The sequence below is a fragment of the Xyrauchen texanus genome, chromosome 34, assembly GCF_025860055.1.
Source record: "Xyrauchen texanus isolate HMW12.3.18 chromosome 34, RBS_HiC_50CHRs, whole genome shotgun sequence".
Taxonomy (NCBI): Eukaryota; Metazoa; Chordata; class Actinopteri; order Cypriniformes; family Catostomidae; genus Xyrauchen; species Xyrauchen texanus.
In genome coordinates this window covers 28,746,435-28,765,109 of record NC_068309.1, presented here as the reverse complement: position 1 = coordinate 28,765,109, position 18,675 = coordinate 28,746,435, and the positions used below count along the sequence as shown (strand labels likewise).

The 18,675-nt window shown below is 36.5% G+C and overlaps 1 protein-coding gene across 1 annotated transcript in view; it reads right to left on the bottom strand.

Annotated features, from left to right (window-relative positions):
* wwc1 (WW and C2 domain containing 1) overlaps positions 1-18,427 on the bottom strand; it is a 60,671-nt gene extending 42,244 nt beyond the window's left edge. Inside the window, exons 1-5 of the mRNA XM_052103974.1 lie at positions 17,474-18,427; positions 7,711-7,820; positions 7,311-7,514; positions 3,793-3,869; positions 3,489-3,568 (exon numbers count right to left, since the gene is read on the bottom strand). Coding sequence (XP_051959934.1) covers positions 3,489-3,568; positions 3,793-3,869; positions 7,311-7,514; positions 7,711-7,820; positions 17,474-17,592 — 590 coding nt within the window. The 5' untranslated portion in view covers positions 17,593-18,427. The remainder of the gene's footprint in view (positions 1-3,488; positions 3,569-3,792; positions 3,870-7,310; positions 7,515-7,710; positions 7,821-17,473) is intronic.
* Positions 18,428-18,675: the final 248 nt, after the last annotated feature.

The following is an 18,675-nucleotide window of genomic DNA, read 5'->3' as shown; positions in this document are numbered from 1 at the left end:
AGAGGATAGTGAGGACAGCTGAGAAGATCATTGGGGTCTCTCTTCCCTCCATCAAAGACATTTACAAAAAACACTGTATCCGCAAAGCAACCAGCAATGTGGATGACCCCACACACCCCTCACACAAACTCTTCACCCTCCTCCCGTCTGGCAAGAGGTACCAAAGCATTCGGGCCCTCACGGCCAGACTGTGTAACAGCTTCTTCCCCAAGCCATCAGACTCCTCAATACTCAGAGACTGGTTTGACACACACGTGTCCTGAGTTGCACTTTAATTACTGTCACTTTATAACTGTCTGCTACCTCAATAACTGCTATGTGCATAGAACATTATCTCATAGTATGTTATGTTTACATTTTTAGAAACTGTCATCTTTTTGCACTACTGAGTACTGGTCGGCGCTGCACTGTCTATTGTCCTGTTCATTGTCAGAAATTTGTTGTACTGTCCCGTACTTTTTGCACATCTTTGCACGTGCACTTTATATAGGTATATATAGGTTTTTTTATATAGGTATTTTATTTCGTTGTGTTGTCTCATGTGGTCCTGTGTTGGTCCTTTGTTGTTTTTATGTAGCACCATGGTCCTGGAGGAACGTTGTCTCGTTTTGCTGTGTACTGTACTAACTGTATATGGTTGAAACGACAATAAAAACCACTTGACTTGACTTGACCTCTCTCACCAAGGCTCTTCTCCCCCGATAGCTCAGTTTGGCCGGACGGCCAACTCTAGGAAGGGTTCTGGTCGTCCCAAACGTCTTCCATTTAAGGATTATGGAGGCCACTGTGCTCTTATGAACCTTAAGGGCAGCAGACATTTTTTTGTAACCTTGGCCAGATCTGTGCCTTGCCACAATTCTGTCTCTGAGCTCTTCAGGCAGTTCCTTTGACCTCATGATTCTCATTTGCGCTGACATGCACTGTGAGCTATAAGGTCTTATATAGACAGGTGTGTGGCTTTCCTAATCAAGTCCAATCAGTATAATCAAACACAGCTGGACTCAATTGAAGGTGTAGAACCATCTCAAGGATGATCAGAAGAAATGGACAGCACCTGTGTTAAATATATGAGTGTCACAGCAAAGGGACCATGTGATATTTCAGTTTTCCTTTTTTAATAAATGTGCAAAAATGTCAACAATTCTGTGTTTTTCTGTCAATATGGGGTGCTGCGTGTACAATAATGAGGAAAAACTTAAATGATTTTAGCAAATGGCTGCAATATAACAAAGAGTGAAAAATTTAAGGGGTCTGAATACTTTCCGTACCCACTGTGTATATATATATATATATATATATATATATATATATATATATATATATATATATATATATACGGATGAATGGATACAGAAAATGGATGGATGGACGGATAGATACAGTGGATGGATGGATAATTTGATTAATAATTGTAGACAGTTGTTATGACTTAACACATTACCCACTATTGAAGTGATATAAGGCATGTCATCAGGGACAGTAAAAGAAAACATTAACTCACTCTGTGCAAAAGCTTTTCTTATGAATGTTTACTAACCCAAATCCAAATGTCACAGACTGAGCAACCTGAACCCAGTCACCTGAGTGAGGCACAAGGCCCTGTAGACAACACCAATAGCAAAACATTCAGATACACCTCTGTTCGATGTTTTGTTTAAAATTTCATGGAATGACAAGCTCCATCAAAGCCAAGAATACAAGGTGTGTGTGAGTGTGTGTGTGTGTGTGTGTGTGTGTGGGGGGGGGTCTTAGGTTCTTAAGCAGCATCGTGCATGTTAAGCGAGTCATTGGCAAGTCATGCACAGACCTGAGCAACAGGTTAGTCCACATTCCTCTGTGCATCAGAACACAAGACAACACAAATCATCCAAGCATCTTAACGCCACTTGTACATAAAAAAAGAGCCCAATCCAGCACTTGACCAATGCAGGGTCCGACTGAACATGCGTCACATGCGTTATTGTGGCAGTAACAAATCTCAGAACTCAAGAGGGGAATAGAGTTACCCAAGTTGTTATAAATATATTGATTTTACCTTACTTGCTCAGCAATATTCTCTTTAAACTGTTGCTCCACCATGACAGTTGTTGGCTTAAGAGAAAAATCACTGTAAAGCGGACCGTTCACACTAATGTCTGCTTTAGCGCCCTTTGTGGCAATGTTGAGAATGCAACACGTTATTGAGTAACTTTATGTATTGTGGCTGACACGTTTTGGAATGCAACAATGCACAAAATCAAGCTAGTGTTGCTAGAAGCATTTGCATTCACATTCACGTACTTGTAGAGTATGTTTTGGGTATTAAGCTTATGATGATATGAACTAGGGATGTATAAGGAGGGTTGAATAGACTTCCAACAACTGACTAGTCCATTAGTGAAGCCAGAAAGTGATTTATTTTTTATTTATTTCCTTTTAGACTTAATCATTTTAGCAGTGGTCCTTTGAAGGAATAGTTCACCCAATATTGAAAATTCTGTTATTATTTGATCACCTTTATGTCATTCCAAACCCATTCTTTATTTGTAAAACCAAAAAGAAATATTACACGACAGTTCATAGTGACTAGAGGGTGTCAAGACAAAAGACAACTTTTTTGTCAAGTCTTTTCTAGTGCAAGTCTTCTGACTGATGGCTTCATATGATAGCTTTTAGTAAGGAAGAGACCAAAATGCAAAAATGGTGCATTGTGTTCACTTACTACACAAGGCAGAACCAATCTCAGTTGGGCATCAATGACTTCTGCGAACCAATTATCAGTCAATAATGAAGCTCGTGTCTAGCCCACGTTCCAGAATCCAAAAATGGCAATCCATTTTCTACACAAGCCAAAACCAATGGCTATTGGAAGTTAATAGCATACGCGTCTCTTCTGCATGTGGAGAGGGACTAGACATAAGCTTCAGCGGGGGTGAATATGAATAATGACTTAAAGTTTGGGCTTTTCCTTACACAAACCAAATGTATGGCTTTAAAATACTTCAAATATAGCACACGAATCATATTGACTACTTTTATGACGCTTTTATGGTGCTTTATGTCCTTTTTTGGCGCTTGGCAGCCCTTGGTCGCTATAAACTGTAATTTTATTTCAAGATATGTGTAAGAAAGTATTTATATATATATCTAGGAGAGAGTATTTTTATAGGTGTCTCGCGCCATGAGTGTTGTCTATTTAAGTTATGCGTTCTCAATTTAAGAACAGTTACTCCAAAATTCCATACCATTTAGCAGCTTCATATTGACTATGTTTGACAGTTGCATGATAATCTGAAAAATGGCAGCATTATCAAAACAACAATGGCCTCACAGACAAGACAAACGTGGAATCGCACAATCACAATAAAAAACACCAATGAGCTCATAAAATGCAGAGAGATAAGAGGATTTGCTTTGTTTTGTACAAAGAAGTAGTCTTTTCATACTGTAATGAGGAAGCACTCGGTTGTCTCGACCGTGGTCATGTAGTTAGGTCAGGTTACACTTACTCTTTCAACGTCTCAAAGCCTTGCTCTTTATATTGCAGTTCTTGCCTCATACATGCCAAATCTCTCTTCAGCTTATTTACCTGAATGAAAAAGACAGGGAGAGAAAGAGAGTGGGGGAACTAATGAGACACCAGTGTATTATTAGACGTCTTCTATTTGGCTTTAAGCGTATCTTTCGGCCTGTCATCATATCCAGATATATGGAGTTTCGCAAATATTAAAACCAATTCTTGACTTGCACAAACAAGATAATATTGATACCAGCTGATTAAAGGCTTTTGTGTTAGGTGTTGGAGCTTCTTACCCGGCTTTTTGCTGTAACAATCTCCGCTTTGAGGATTTCAGGGTCATATTTACTGCTTGATGAGGACCTGGAATTTACTGTAGGAAAGATAAAGAGTTCAAAGGAGTTATCTTATCTTGAAAACCACTTGGCATTGCTCAGGAATTCCATAGTCATTTATAATAAAGCAAGAAGCCATGTCAAAACTCTTTATCACTTATAATAACGAAGAGAGGGTTTTCATTTAAAAGGGCTATATCATACCATTTTTTTCATGAGGTAATGTTAGTAAGGTTTTTTTTTGTTGCAAAAAGCCATCATTTAGTTTTCCACTACCATTTTCCACTTTATCTCTGACCCTTTTAAGTTTTAATGTTCCATTTTTTGCTTTACACTGTAAAATATTTGCTAAGCAATCCACACTGAAATGTGCTCCACATACGGTTAAGATCAGATTGAAATGATCAGGGACTTTAAAATGAACTTTAAACTTATTTGTAATGTTAATCCTTCAAAAGGATATGCAGAGCAGTAGGTGCTATTCAGAATCAGCACACGGTTTAGCCAAATTTCAAATATTTTACTCTTAAAATCATATTTCTTAGGATGTTTTGGAATAAAAGTACCTATCCATCTTATTACCTCACCATTAATGGGCGGACCAAGTTTCTGATCACCCATAGGGCATTATTGACACAGACAGACCATCATGTGTTGTTATATTTATCTGTCCGATGTTGCAGAAGTTCAGAATGAGTTGTTTTGCAACTTAGTTTCAATAAAAGATATTTTTTGGACTGGGGAGGAACTTCTGAGTTCTGAAAGTTAAAATTTTCAAAGTATAGTACATCAAGGTTTTGGTCTCTGCGTGCAATTTTTGTGCCAGAGCGCCTGTGAAATCTGTAGCCGTATGCACACAAACTGTGGGTGTATTGTATGCTAATGAAGTGGCGCAAAGCACAATTTGCTATTTTCCAGAGAAATTGGTTATTAGTATCCTAGGTACACTAAGATGCTTTAAAAGCAGGTCTTATATCAGAGCATGGCCTAAATTCAGTTGTAGTAAACTACATTTGTAGTTTGGGTATTCCACCAGCAGCTGATATCAAAGAGATATCGATACATTTTAATGCTAGCCACGATTTTGCATCTGAAGATTATGAATAATAATACACTTGTTTTGTTAGCGCCTTTTAAATCTTAAGGAAACCGTTCAGAAATTGAACATTTAAAGGATAGTTCACCCAAAAATTTAAATTCTCTCATCATTTATTCATCATTATCCTCATGCCATCCCAGATGTGTGACATTTTGTCTTCTGCTGAACACAAACAAAGATTTTTAGAAGAATATTTCAGCTCTGTACTGTAGATCCATACAATGCAAGTGAATGGTGGCCAGAACTTTGAAGCTCTAAAAGCACATAAAAGAAGCATAAAAGAAATCTAGACTCCAATGGTTAAATCTATACCTTAAGAAGTGATATGATAGGTGTGGGTGAGAAAAATATCAATATTTAAGTCATTTTTTACTCTAAATCTCCACTTTTACCAGCCCTCCTATGCACGTCATGATGTCTTATTTATTCTTTTCCTTTCTTTTATCCCTACCTTTTTTCTTTTTCCATCCTGCCTAGTAGGTGGTGATATGCACGAAGTATGGGAATCACCAAAAAACAGAAGAAGAACTCGGTTGGATCGTTGGACTTGGTAGGGTCGGTAAAAGTGGAGATATAGAGTTACATATTGAACTATTTCTCACCCAAAACTATTATACTGCTTCTGAAGACATGGATTTAACCACTGGAGTCGTATGGATTACTTTAATGCTGCCTTTATGTGCTTTTCGGAGCTTCAAAGTTCTAGCCACCATTCACTTGCATTGAATGAACTAACATAGCGAAGATATTCTTAAAAAAAATGTCTCTGTTTGTATTCAGTAGAAAATAGAAAGTCATACACATCTGGGATGGCATGAGGGTGAGTAAATGATGAGAGAATTTACATTTTTGGGTGAACTTTCCCTTTAACCAGAGAAACGTATCACAAATATACATGGACATAACAATGAAAAATGGGAGAGCAGCAAATCATGTTTCACACATCTCGTAACACAATCAAGACCGCAGGTAAGACATGAGTGAGCAGGACGAGAGCAAACAGTGCCAGAGAGGCTGATAGAGAACACATACAGCACATACTTCACGGTCCAGAGCAGCGCAGCTGACAATACAGAGCAGGGCATTCCTCAAAGCCGAAGGAAACACAAAGATCCTCAGTAGTATTTCAATGCTTAACATCATAACACTGGAGTGATGGCAGACAAAAAGGGAGTTCATAGCAAGGATGTAGTTACTGCGCAAAAGAACGTAAGACACAAATGGTCCATATTTCTATTCTTCTAATGCGTTGCAAACAGCCAATTTACACTACCAAATTCTTATGAATAGGCGGTCTTCATTTATATTGCAGATGCTTGGCAGGGAATGGAATATATAATAGGACGCAGATGGGGCAATAACTGGAGAAGAACCTCAGAATTAAATTGCACTTGACCCAGCCCATTAGTGATTGGTGAGCGCAATTTCGCCAAACCCACTTGCGCCTAGACTTAGCGCATGCTTGCTCGAAACTATCAAAACTGAGTTTGTGTGTATGACGTATCGCATAACACCGCGTTTAAGACGTAGTACCCTTAAAATATAGCCCTTCATCTCTAAACAATAATAAACTAGGGAAAAATGTATTCTTCATAATACAACCCCTTTAAAGCAAAGACTAAAAGGAAGAAATATAATATTAAGCACACTTGGGCTTGCTTAAACAATATTTTAACAATTTAATGACACACTCACTTACAAAGATGTTTGACCAGTGAGGTCACAGGCGGTTGGTCAGCAAAAGCATTTTAAATTAATCAAATATAGCCATGGTTGCTGAGAAAAGCCCCAAATGATGATTATTTAAGAAACTGCATTACTGTGGCAGACAAGAACTGTAAATAATTGAACAGATTACAAAAAGTGGCTTTTAAAATATTGTTTGTTTTATTTCCATATATTTGAACATAAACTATCCCTGGCCTACAGGTCATAGCAATCCATTAATGCATAAGTCACGGGGCATTATTAAATTAGTTAAAAAAATGGTTAATTAAATGTATTCAGCACTTTATTTATCATTTAATTAACGCTGATGTGTGTAATTCTTTTCGTTGTAAGAATACTTTTTCCTATCTCTATATCTATACATCTATATATCATTATGCAGACAACTGTAAGTCATTTGTAGGTGGATTTTCCCCAAAACACTGTGGCGCCATCAAAACTTTGCTTTGTTTGTTTGAGCGACCCATTAAGCCTGACACAGCAACACTGGCGGGAATATCTGTTTGGCCAACCAATGGCAGATGGAAAGTGTATTTGGATATAATTATTACACACTTCAGTTTTCAGGAACTAAATTAACATTAAACATTAAATTGATAGCCCTACAAAATAAATTTCAAAAAGTTCAAAGATAATGGTTGTTTCATCTTACAGCTGGTCTGTGAGGAAGACTTGGCTCGCCAAGCATCATTTAGCTGCCGATACTCCTGCTGGGCCAGATGAAGTCTCTGCTCTTTGACCTGATAGATCTCCTTCTGAGCGCTCAATGCATCCTGAACCACGCTCAGATAATCCCGCAACATGAGCTCCTGCTCACGCTGCCACTGCGCTCGCGGGTCCTCCAGCTGCGTACTCTCTGATGGACAGGGAAAGAAAACGGAGCACATGTAAAAGTGTGAGAAACAGAGGGAGAGAAAATGTAAGGGCTAAAATGAGAACTGTAGAGTTCTAGTTTTTAATTATTGATTAATTCTCCTCACAGGATCACAATAACAGACACTTTATACTTACTATGCATGCATACAGTTGAATCTTACTCATCTTTAACTTACTAGTATTGTGGTCGACATAATAGGCTCCAATGTGGGAGTCATAGATCTCCTCCCAACCCACAGGCAGCTCATCTCCAATACAGTCGGCAAAGGTCAGAGGCTTAGTCTGCCTGCAAAATCACACAGGAAACCCAACTGTCAGTGTACGGCCAATCACAGTGAAGAGACATTCTGATGTTGGACCACCAGCACTCATCCATAGCCATTTATTTTCTGTAGGATGCCATGCTGCCTTCAAAGGCATCTGGGAAGCTCCTACAGTACATCCAGTTACAGTACAGTTATTGCGAAATGTCACACATTCAAGTCGGAAACAAAATATGGAAGAAGCCAAAGTTAAACAAATACACAATGAAGAAGAAAATTGAATAATTGGACTAAATTGGAAAAATTAAGGCCAATAATACCTGTGGAAATGCATAAAGCTGCATTCACACTGCCAGCTAATTTGTCACTGCATGTCACCATTGGCTGACGGTTAGGTCGCTAGAGGTGTGTAAGGAGAGTCTAAACAGCATTGTTTCTTTACAATTAATATTATTATTAAAATAGGATCACGTGAGCTCTACCATCTTCACTCATATTGGCTGTCGCTGCTGAAAGTCGCTCTTCATTTGCATAAAGTTAAACATTTCTCAAATTTGTCGCATCGCTGGACATGCCCGCATCCAAGTCGCCAATGGTCACCATTGCTCGTGTTACCTGAAGTCGCCAGCTCTCATTGAAAATGAATGAGATGAGGTTGTTTTGTTGCTGCGTGTCACTGGCTGTGTGAACGCAGCTTAAGTCAATAAAAATTGCTAAATTAAAAAACAAAAACAAACTTTTACACAACCTATATGATCTATTAATGTATGGTATATAACAAACAATATTAAGCAGGACACAAATGACTCATCGGCTTTACACTACGGCATCCATAAAAAAATTATATTAGTTAAAGTTTGCACTGAAATTAAAATCATTTTTCAAAGAAATTAACTTCCATCTACTGTCCACCGTCACGGAGTCACTGTCCACCATTTTTCATGTCAACACATCCCTTCTAACTAGAGTTAGGAAGTGTAATTCATTTTAGCAAATCAGTTTGTCACTAAACCTGTTAAATAACGATTCACTACAGAATCATAACTCAAAAGAATTCTCCAAATTTCCCGTGATTTATTTTGCGTAAAATGTTGCCATCAAATTGCTGTTTATCACTGTATTTTCACTATTTGGTTATGCTGATTGTGCCAAATTTGACTTACTGTTCCAAAGTTATTGATAACAACATTGGTAGGAACATCACTAACAATGATGTTGCGAATATTGATAATAATGTTAATTATTAACCCTTTAAGCTTGGATGGGCTTAAAAAAATAATCAACATATTAATACCTACAGTCTTGACCAACACAAAATAGGTATCGTCTCACAGCTTAGAAGCTGTGATACTTTATAATGCATGTAGGCGTTAGGGTTAAAACCAAAACTGAACAAGTGCTTAGAAATTTGCAGACAAATCAGTTCCATTTTGATATTGCATTAATATTTTTGTATTGCACAAATTACTGTAATCGGTAAAAACATCAGACTGATCAAATAGCCATGTGTTATATTTTGTTGGAAAGCTTTCAAAGAGTAGAATACAACCAGCCTATTTGTTTTAGTTTGTATTTGTCTATGACATACATGTTATATGTAAACAAGTGTTGCTTATATGCCGCATTTTTGCTTATAACACAAAAATAAAAAGAACATAAATGACCACATACCATAACTTAGAAGAGGTGATTATCTTAAAAAGTCCACACACCACGTAATCAGATGCATAGATCACGAAGCACAATGAACACACAGTACATAATGTGCTCTCTGGCTATAAACATATTAGCTTTCCTGAATCAGATGACTTCATCGGAAATGATGTACTAAGTTATCCAGCATTATGGAATGCTAAACCAATCATATTAGGATTCAGATTGGTGTATCCAGAGATGTAAGTCATCCAAATATGGGCAGAGAGGATCGTTCACTCTAATTACAAAAACTTGAAAAAATTTTCTTTAAAACGATATCAAATCATTTTATCATTTTATGACCAAATATTATTATTATAAGCTATTAGCTATAAGTTATAAGCCTTTAATTTTGGGTATACCATTGAAACAAGAAATCTTTAAAAGCACCCTCAGACCTTAAAGGGTTAATGATAATAATTATTCCCATTTTGTTATCAACACTGTGCCCATTTCAGTATTATGCCATTCATCCCTTACAGTTGGGTGATCTACAAAAGCTTTGCAAAACTGGCTCAAGTCGTTTAAAAAAAATCTGTTCAAAAGAACAATTTGTTCGCATATCAAACATAACTACTTGCAACGTCACAACTCGGCAACTTGGGTATCATCTACAATTCCTATTCCTAGTTTACCACTGATAAATGGGTAATTGACATGAAATACTTTTTGTGGGTTGACATGTCAGGTAGTGTGACATCTCTTACAAAAAATCTAAACTTGCCACAAATTTGCTGCTCGCTATTTTCACATGCAAATTAGCATTTGATTCGCCGCAAAGGTTTGCCCAAAAGTTTGCAGCTCTTTGCCAGTAGTGGTGAACCTCTGGCAAACATCTGTCAACAATGGACAATTTGCTGAAGTTTGCAGCAAATTTGCCACGAACTCTCGAATTCTCGTAAGGGATGCTATACTCCTACTAAAATTATGTTAAACAGCATTTTACTCATTATTTTATAATTATTATAAAGGATTTTTCATTTAAAATGAACCAGTGAGACAAAAAGTGATTAAAAATAGTTTAAAAAGTGAATACTCATTCACTATAAACATTCCCTTACACATTCATGTAAAATTGAAGTGCCAACTACACCATTCATGTGCTCGTAACTGATAATTACGATACTTCCGACCCTACTTGAAGGCTGCATCGCTCCAGCATACCAGTTTGAACATGGTGTGAGTATGTGTGGGGGGAGGGGTACCAGAGGAATGTGGGGCTATTCACCTCCAGTGTGCTGGCTGAGTACAATAGCCGGAAACCCAAGCCGGGCATTCCACAAGTCCTGCTGACCCATTGCCTGGAGGTTTCTGAGGCAACACACTGTGGCCCTCCAAGTCCAATGCTTTGGATCATGGCAGTTCATTGGGGGCACTCAATTGGCTGAAAAGAGCGCCGCTAAAACTTTTATTAGCAGCCGCTCGGTAATGCTAACAAAGTACTCTGGCTGAACTTCAGTGGAGAGTTCTGTTGGCACTTGCTAGCTAGACTAATCGATTAAAAAGAAAGACATTGTTGAGGCTAAAGAGTAGATTTAAAGGGACCAGGATAGGAAAGTTTGTGCTAAAGTGTAATGTGTTGACATTGATGAATTTTAACAATATGTAAATATAACAAATTGATCAAATAGAAGTAAATTAGTGAGGATGACTATCTTAGCAATTTTTTTTGTATTTTTTACATTTTGATATTTTTAGAGGTGGTGCTAATTAGCGTGTTGTCTTCTCGAAAAGTCTTTAACTTCATCCTCTTTAAAGCACAGTGGCTTCAGCCAAACATACTAAGATAGATGTTTTTTGTTGAAATTAATCCTTTTCAAAAACCAAGGGTCTCAAGGGTCTAGCTATTTTTGAACGCAAGAACACATCACATGTTAACACTCCCTAAGAAATCATCCAGTGGTGGTCAGGTGAACCCAAAGCTAGCCTAATTACACTGGGTTTGCTTAAGACCGATTAGCCGACTAGTCTTTTAGGCCTCCGACCGAATAGTTGATTTTTAAAATATGTAGTTTGCACATTCCTAGTAAATAACTCCAGTACCCAATCAGAGGTTAATACTAATAATTAGCTTACTTCCGCACTTTTCCTTCTTCACTGCATCTCTATCTGGGAATTGTTTAAAGCTGAAGTGTGTATTTTTTCACCACTAGTGAACTGAACTGCAAAAATAAACAATATTTTCAAAACAGCTTTTGGAATACACCCCGCTGTTAATCAAACAGATAGTCCTGCCCCCAACTCACGCCACTGAGCCAATGTTATTGTGTCGGAATGAACTAGTCACTCAAAACAAACAAAGGTGCTACAGACACTTTTTCGGAAAAAATTAAGCTACAAATGTCTTCTAACAGTTGTCTCTGCATATTAAGCTGGGATAAGCGAAAGTACCTTAACACAGAAAAAGTTACACACTTTAGCTTTAATAATGGTTTGCTACTGATGTACCACTAGTAGCTGGATAATTAGATTTTTCTTCAATTTGTAAATAACAATTCTTTATTTCTTAATGTTGAAAACACCAAATTAGTTGTTTTTACCACTGCAAAAGGTTTAGACAGGATTTTTGTGCAGTGCAAGAATATCATATTTCTCAATTTCAAATTACTTCCATTTACAAGCTTAGCAAGGCAATTTTGTTATGCTGTTATATCCGGCAGCAGTGTTACACAAGAAATTTAGCTCTGGGCATCTTAGAATATTAGGAACATTCCACATTAAATCTGGCTTTGAGCAGCATGTTAACCGGATCAAATTATTTTCCACAAAAAACAAACAAACAGAAAAAACAAAACATATATATAAAAAATTTAAATTCAGTCTTGAGGTTTAAGCTAGTTTCCATTTAAACATTCCTGCAGTTATCTGCAGTACGCATGCAGTGCACATGCTGTTGCCTTCCCCCTCAATTGCAGACTTTCAAAGAGGGTGAAACTGAACAAGCTCCTTTTTCATGTTATGAATAATGAAAGTGTGCTCAGAGACCCCCACTGGCCTGTTCTAAATTTAACTCTGAAAGAAAAGAAACTACTGGGATGCAACAAAGACTGAGGCTGCGGTGCAAAACACATCCTATCCTTCTCATCCTCCAGACTCTTTGGTGAGTCAGCTGATTCTAATGGATGATATCTCACTACAGACCTTATTTATTTCCTGGCCCAATAGATCAAGAATGCCTTTCTGAGATCTTTAAACAGCATGCACTTTCAGTGGAATAAAATAAAAATAAGGAAACTCAAAGCATATTGTCAGGATTCAGGCATTACAATGACAAAGATAAATCATGGATTGCTGAGAATGAATATGATTAACATTGTGGCATGCATTTAAAGAAATTGTACCATGTTTAAATAGCACTACCCTACTGATACCATAATTGCAAACTGTATGTTAGTATAATATTAATAATTATGAATAATAAATAGTATTATAACAGTATATTATACATATATATATAGCCCTATAATACATGTTATTATACTACATATGTTATTACTAAAACTATGTAATTCTACAAAATATACACTATATATATGTTATATTGTTTTAATGGTATGCTACTAGACAAGATGCAAATAGTATACATTTTTATAATTTTCTATTAGTATATTTTTATACTATGTACAACATATTAATAAAGGCCCCATATGATACTTAATATACTATATAGTGTTATTAAACAATGTAATTAAACAGTATATACCATTTTATGTTATACTGTCTTATACAATGGTACATAACATATTATAATAGTATATCATTGTACTATATATAGGTATATTATACACAATAATGTATTAATAAAGGCCCTATATAATACATGTTTTATACTATATATAGTGTTATTAAACAATGTTATTATACAATATATACACTATTTATGCTATAATACTATATATAGGTATATTATACACAATAATTTATTAATAAAGGCCCTATATAATACATGTTTTATACTATATATAGTGTTATTAAACAATGTTATTATACAATATATACACTATTTATGCTATAATACTATATATAGGTATATTATACACAATAATTTATTAATAAAGGCCCTATATAATACATGTTTTATACTATATATAGTGTTATTAAACAATGTTATTATACAATATATACACTATTTATGTTTTAATACTATATATAGGTATATTATACACAATGTATTAATAAAGGCCCTATACAATACACGTTTTATACTATATATAGTGTTAATAAACAATGGAATTAGACAATATATACATACACTTTATCTTATACTGTCTTATATAACACTATTTTTGTTCATTACATATCATAATATATGAATAAAGGCCCTATATAATACATATTATTATACTATACAGTATATCATGTGATTAAACTACGCAATATATAAACTATATATGTTATACTGTTTTATATAACAGTATGTTAGTATACTATAATATAATGTTATTACACTATATATTAGTATATACTAACTAATAATAGATTAATAAAGGTCCTTTATATTTAATGTTATTGTACTACATAAAGTGTTATTAAACCATGTACTTAAACAATATATACTATGTTTAATATAATAGTATGTTACTAGACAAGATGCAAATAGTTTATGTTTGTATTACACTGGTGTACAAACACTGGGTTACAATACAAGTGTAACTAGCATCTACCTTCCTTTACCCTAATAGCTTCTGCCTTTAAAAATTGCATGAATCTACAATTGGCCATAGAGCGGTTCCTCTTTGGGTAAAAAAAAACATTTGAAGTCAATGTGGCTCAAACATTCTCAGAAAGGCTGCCTCCTGTTCTGAGTCAAGGACTCAGGACCCATGCTCTAATGAAATATGACAAAGCCCACAACAGAGTGCAAACACAGGACATAGCTAAACGATGAGTCAGACAATTTCATAAATTCCCCGAGTCATTTACGAGGCTTCAACAAGCACTGCACCGTGCTCAAGGTCAGACAATAAAAGTGCGCTGCTACACCCCTGACGACCGCCAGTCTCCTATCAGACAGCGCGAGATTACATTCCATTCACCTGAGTGCATACTTTCAGCGTGTCACACTGAAGTAATACAAACAGTACAGCCCAGTGAGGTACATCAGGACAGCCACAGGAACCCTTTTCCAGTTATGTGTGGTTTGACCCTCATCGAGTTTATAAGTTGACCAATAACATGGAATTTTTTTTCCAACACACCAAGATTATGTGTCAAAATGTATAAAAATGTGTAAGGGAAAGTTGATATATTAGGTTCGGTGACTGGTCACCATTTCTTAAAAAGGACAGTTCACCCAAAAATGAAAATGATGTCATCCCTCACACACATGCTGTTCCACACTTGTCCTGCTTTCTTTCTTCCGTGGAACACAAAAGCCTCAGTCACCATTCACTTTTATTAAATGATAAAAAGCAATCAAATGCAATGAAAGTGAATGGTGACTGAGGTCATTCCCTAACATTCTGCTTTTATGTTCCACAGAAGAGAAAACTACTCGGTCAACTAACTGTTGCTCAGCAGTTTGGAACCAGCAGAGAGCTACATGCTGGAGGAGGGCTGAAGGGGGAGAGGTGGGTGCGCTGACAGATTTGGGTCAGGATTTGAAACATTTGTCATTTTTAATCAGCACCTTTGATGCACCAAATTGTGCAAGAAAGACATGTTGCCCCAGCATGAGTATGGATTATACCTCGGCTTTTGTTTCCATGCTGTATTGCTCAACTCAGTGCAGTTGTGTTTTCAGCAACATTTCCATACAAAATTATATTACACATGGGTGATTCTTATGAAACCTGTCAAGAAAATTGCCTGGTCCAATTTTACTCCAAAATCAAAAGAAACAAATATGAAATTGTATTTTGCATATAGAAAATAAAGCCTATTTTAGGTCCATCAAGATTTTTTACATTGTGACATTATTTCCATGACAGTTGCGCACATTTTACCACCCCAATTGTCATTACCGCAACGTGTGATCATAGTAGTACTCCCTTAGTACAGCATTTCATTTTCACAGATTTTTATTAGGTTAAACAAGCATTGTGCAACAATGACAATCATAACTATAAACAATGATTAAAGTCAAATTAAAACATCCGGAAATGACATTAATAGGAACTGGGGGTTAAATGTACTTGAAAATAATGTCCCAATACAAAAAATCTTAATGGCCCTAAATATAAGTTTCATATTCTTCATGCAAAATATTATTTCTTATAAGGGATAGTTCACCCAAAAATTAAAAATCTCTCATCATTTGCTAATGCCATCCCAAATGCTAACGACTTTCTTTCTTCTGAAAAATATCTCAGCTCTATAGCTCCATACAATGAAAGTGAATGGTGGCCAGAATATTGAAGCTCCAAAAAACACATAAAGGCAGCATAAAAGTAATCCACATGATTCCAGTGGTTAAATATACATCTTCAGAAGCAATATGATCGCTGTGGGTGAGAAACAGATCAATATTTAAGTCCTTCTTTACTTTAATTCTCCTCCCTGCCCAGGATGTGTCAATATTCACAAAGAATGAGAATCGCCAAAAAATTACTTACAGTAAAAAAAAAGAACTTAAATATTGATCTGTTTCTCACCCATACCCATCATATCGCTTCTGAAGACATAGATTAAACCACTAGAGTCTGATGGATTACATTTATGCTACCTTTATGGAACTTAACATTTCTGGTCACCATTCACTTGCATTGTATGGAGCTAAGATGAGATGTTCTTAAATTATTTGTTTGTGTTCTGCAGAAGAAATAAAGTTATACATATCTGGGATGCCATGAGGGTGAGTAAATGATGAGAGAATTTTCATTTTTGGATGAACTGTCCCTTTAAGGTTAAATATAAACAGGACATATTCTTGACAGGTTTCACAACAATCACCCAAACATTAGCTTTAGATTGAAAGTTGTCTTTATTTACTCACCCTCATGTTGTTCCAAACCCATATGACTTTCTTTCTTCTAGGTAACACCAAATTATGTCAATATACTTAATTGCTTCTTTTATTCCATACAATGAAAGTCAATGGTGACTAGAACATTTGGCCAAACATTATTTTGTGTTCCACAGAAGAAAAAAGTAATATGGGTTTAAAACAAATTTCATTTATGGGTGAACTATCCCTTTAAAATGGATTTTGTTCTGATATATAAGACAGAAAAAGCCAAAAGCAAACAAATAAATAACATTTCACAGCTATTTCACCATTCTTGTTAAAGTTTGCACATCTCTGTGGTGCACTTTGAACTTGTTATGCACCTTGACTTGCAGTGAAAGGGATTTGAAAGAATCAGACTGTGCAGATCTGTGGGCTGCTCATGGCACGACATTCAGGAATGTGTCCTAGTCCTACTTGTTTACAACTTTCTGCCATCTCGGTTTCCTGGCTACAGGCAAACCTGTTGCACCACACAAAGGGGAAATATGTGGTCTGATTGCTATCATCTTTCCATTTGTGCTGGAGTGCATACTGTAAAAATCTGAAAATTCAAAAGGAGGAAAGAAAAAACAATCTCTGCTCCATCGCTGCAAGGTTATACTCTATCCCTGCAATTTGAACATACCAAACCTTGAGCCAGTCAAGCTTGGAAATTCTCTAATAACCTTAGGCATTCCTGCACAGATTTCGAGTTAAATCCAAGAGGGCTTAAAAAACTGGCATTGATCATGGGGTTCCTAGATGAAACAATACAGTGTTTCAGCATAGAGGAAACACAGAATTTAGCCATATTTAGTATACAATGCAAAGTAATGCAAGTCTAGCTGCTTTGTTAGGGATGGGGGGGGGGGTGCATCTCAAAAAATGGTTTGCAATGACCACATTTGTGTGCAAAAGGATTTAAATAAGATCACACTTAGTGCAATCACTGAATCACAGCTATAAGCATGAGAAATTTAGCCAGCTTGCATTTTAAATCTGAGTAAGCACGTATGCATTCCCAGACCGTGCATTTTTTTTTTCATAACGTACCGATCCCTTGGGTCAATCCAGCTGGTGGTTTGATTAATATGGTCTATATAATAGACTTTCCCGTCAAAATCTCGGGCCTCTTCCCAACCCTCTGGCAATGGTAACTCCTTCCTTGGCATGACCAACTAGTCTCCATGTATTTTGCCCTGCAAGTCTTCTAAATTGATTTGAAGGCAAACCATGTGTTCCTTTGCGTGGAGTAGTCCAAATTTAAACCCAACGCATAGTGGAAGTGCCATTAATTAACCACAGGAAGATATTTATTCCGTATGATCCATGACAGTCCAATGAGTTCAAAAGTTTCACCTCGGCCAACATTGAGCACTGTTTTCTCGAGTGAATGGTGTTAAATGAATGGATGAGGCTGTGATGCTCTGAATCGGTTGTGATCATGATAATAAACTCCACGGTTCTTGTGCATTATCGGTCAACAGCGAGCGAGATCCATCGGTCAGTCAATCGTCTTTCACCACGGAGCTCGCGATGATCAATTCACGCTCGTGATGGATGGTTAACTTGAGCGAAACGTCAAGAAACTTTCAAAGCAAGTCGTTCATGCGTTTTTGTCAGTTAGAAGCACGTTTTATTCCAAAATATCCCTCTAGGTGAAAAAGAAAACAAACCGAATAAAGTTTCCTGTATCATGGAAAAGAGAACAGATAGCAAATATTTGAGCCTGTCTAGTTTTTTTTTTTTTTTTTGCTCAATGTCTGCCCACCATGTTTTAGCGACAACCGTGCTAGCTTGTTAGCCCAAAATCTCGTTGTGTAGGCAACGTAAACAGTTAGTTACTCCACACAGAATACTCCGCATTTTGTCGATGCAATCTTCTCACAGCCGGGGCATCTCAGCTATGTCTTTGAAAAGCAGCGTGGTTCATTCTCATTTGTTTTCAAATGTTGTATTTTCCTTTAAGTGGCTGTATGCGGTTCTCCCCGCTGTAGTCAAGCTCGGTCGCTATGCTGTGGTTGGAATGGGTTACGTCATACAGGTGACGACCGTAGTTTATCTAGTAGCAGTTCCCTACATAGTTTCTTTCGTTGATAGTTAGCTACAGTGGTTAAAATCTGACATTATGACACAATGTTTAAAATGTGTCTGGGGCATGGCTAAACTGTTATATACTATTAATCTTTTATTTCTTTTGGCCAAAATTCCACATTTTAATGCATTGATAAAGGGGTAGTAAACCCAAAAATGAC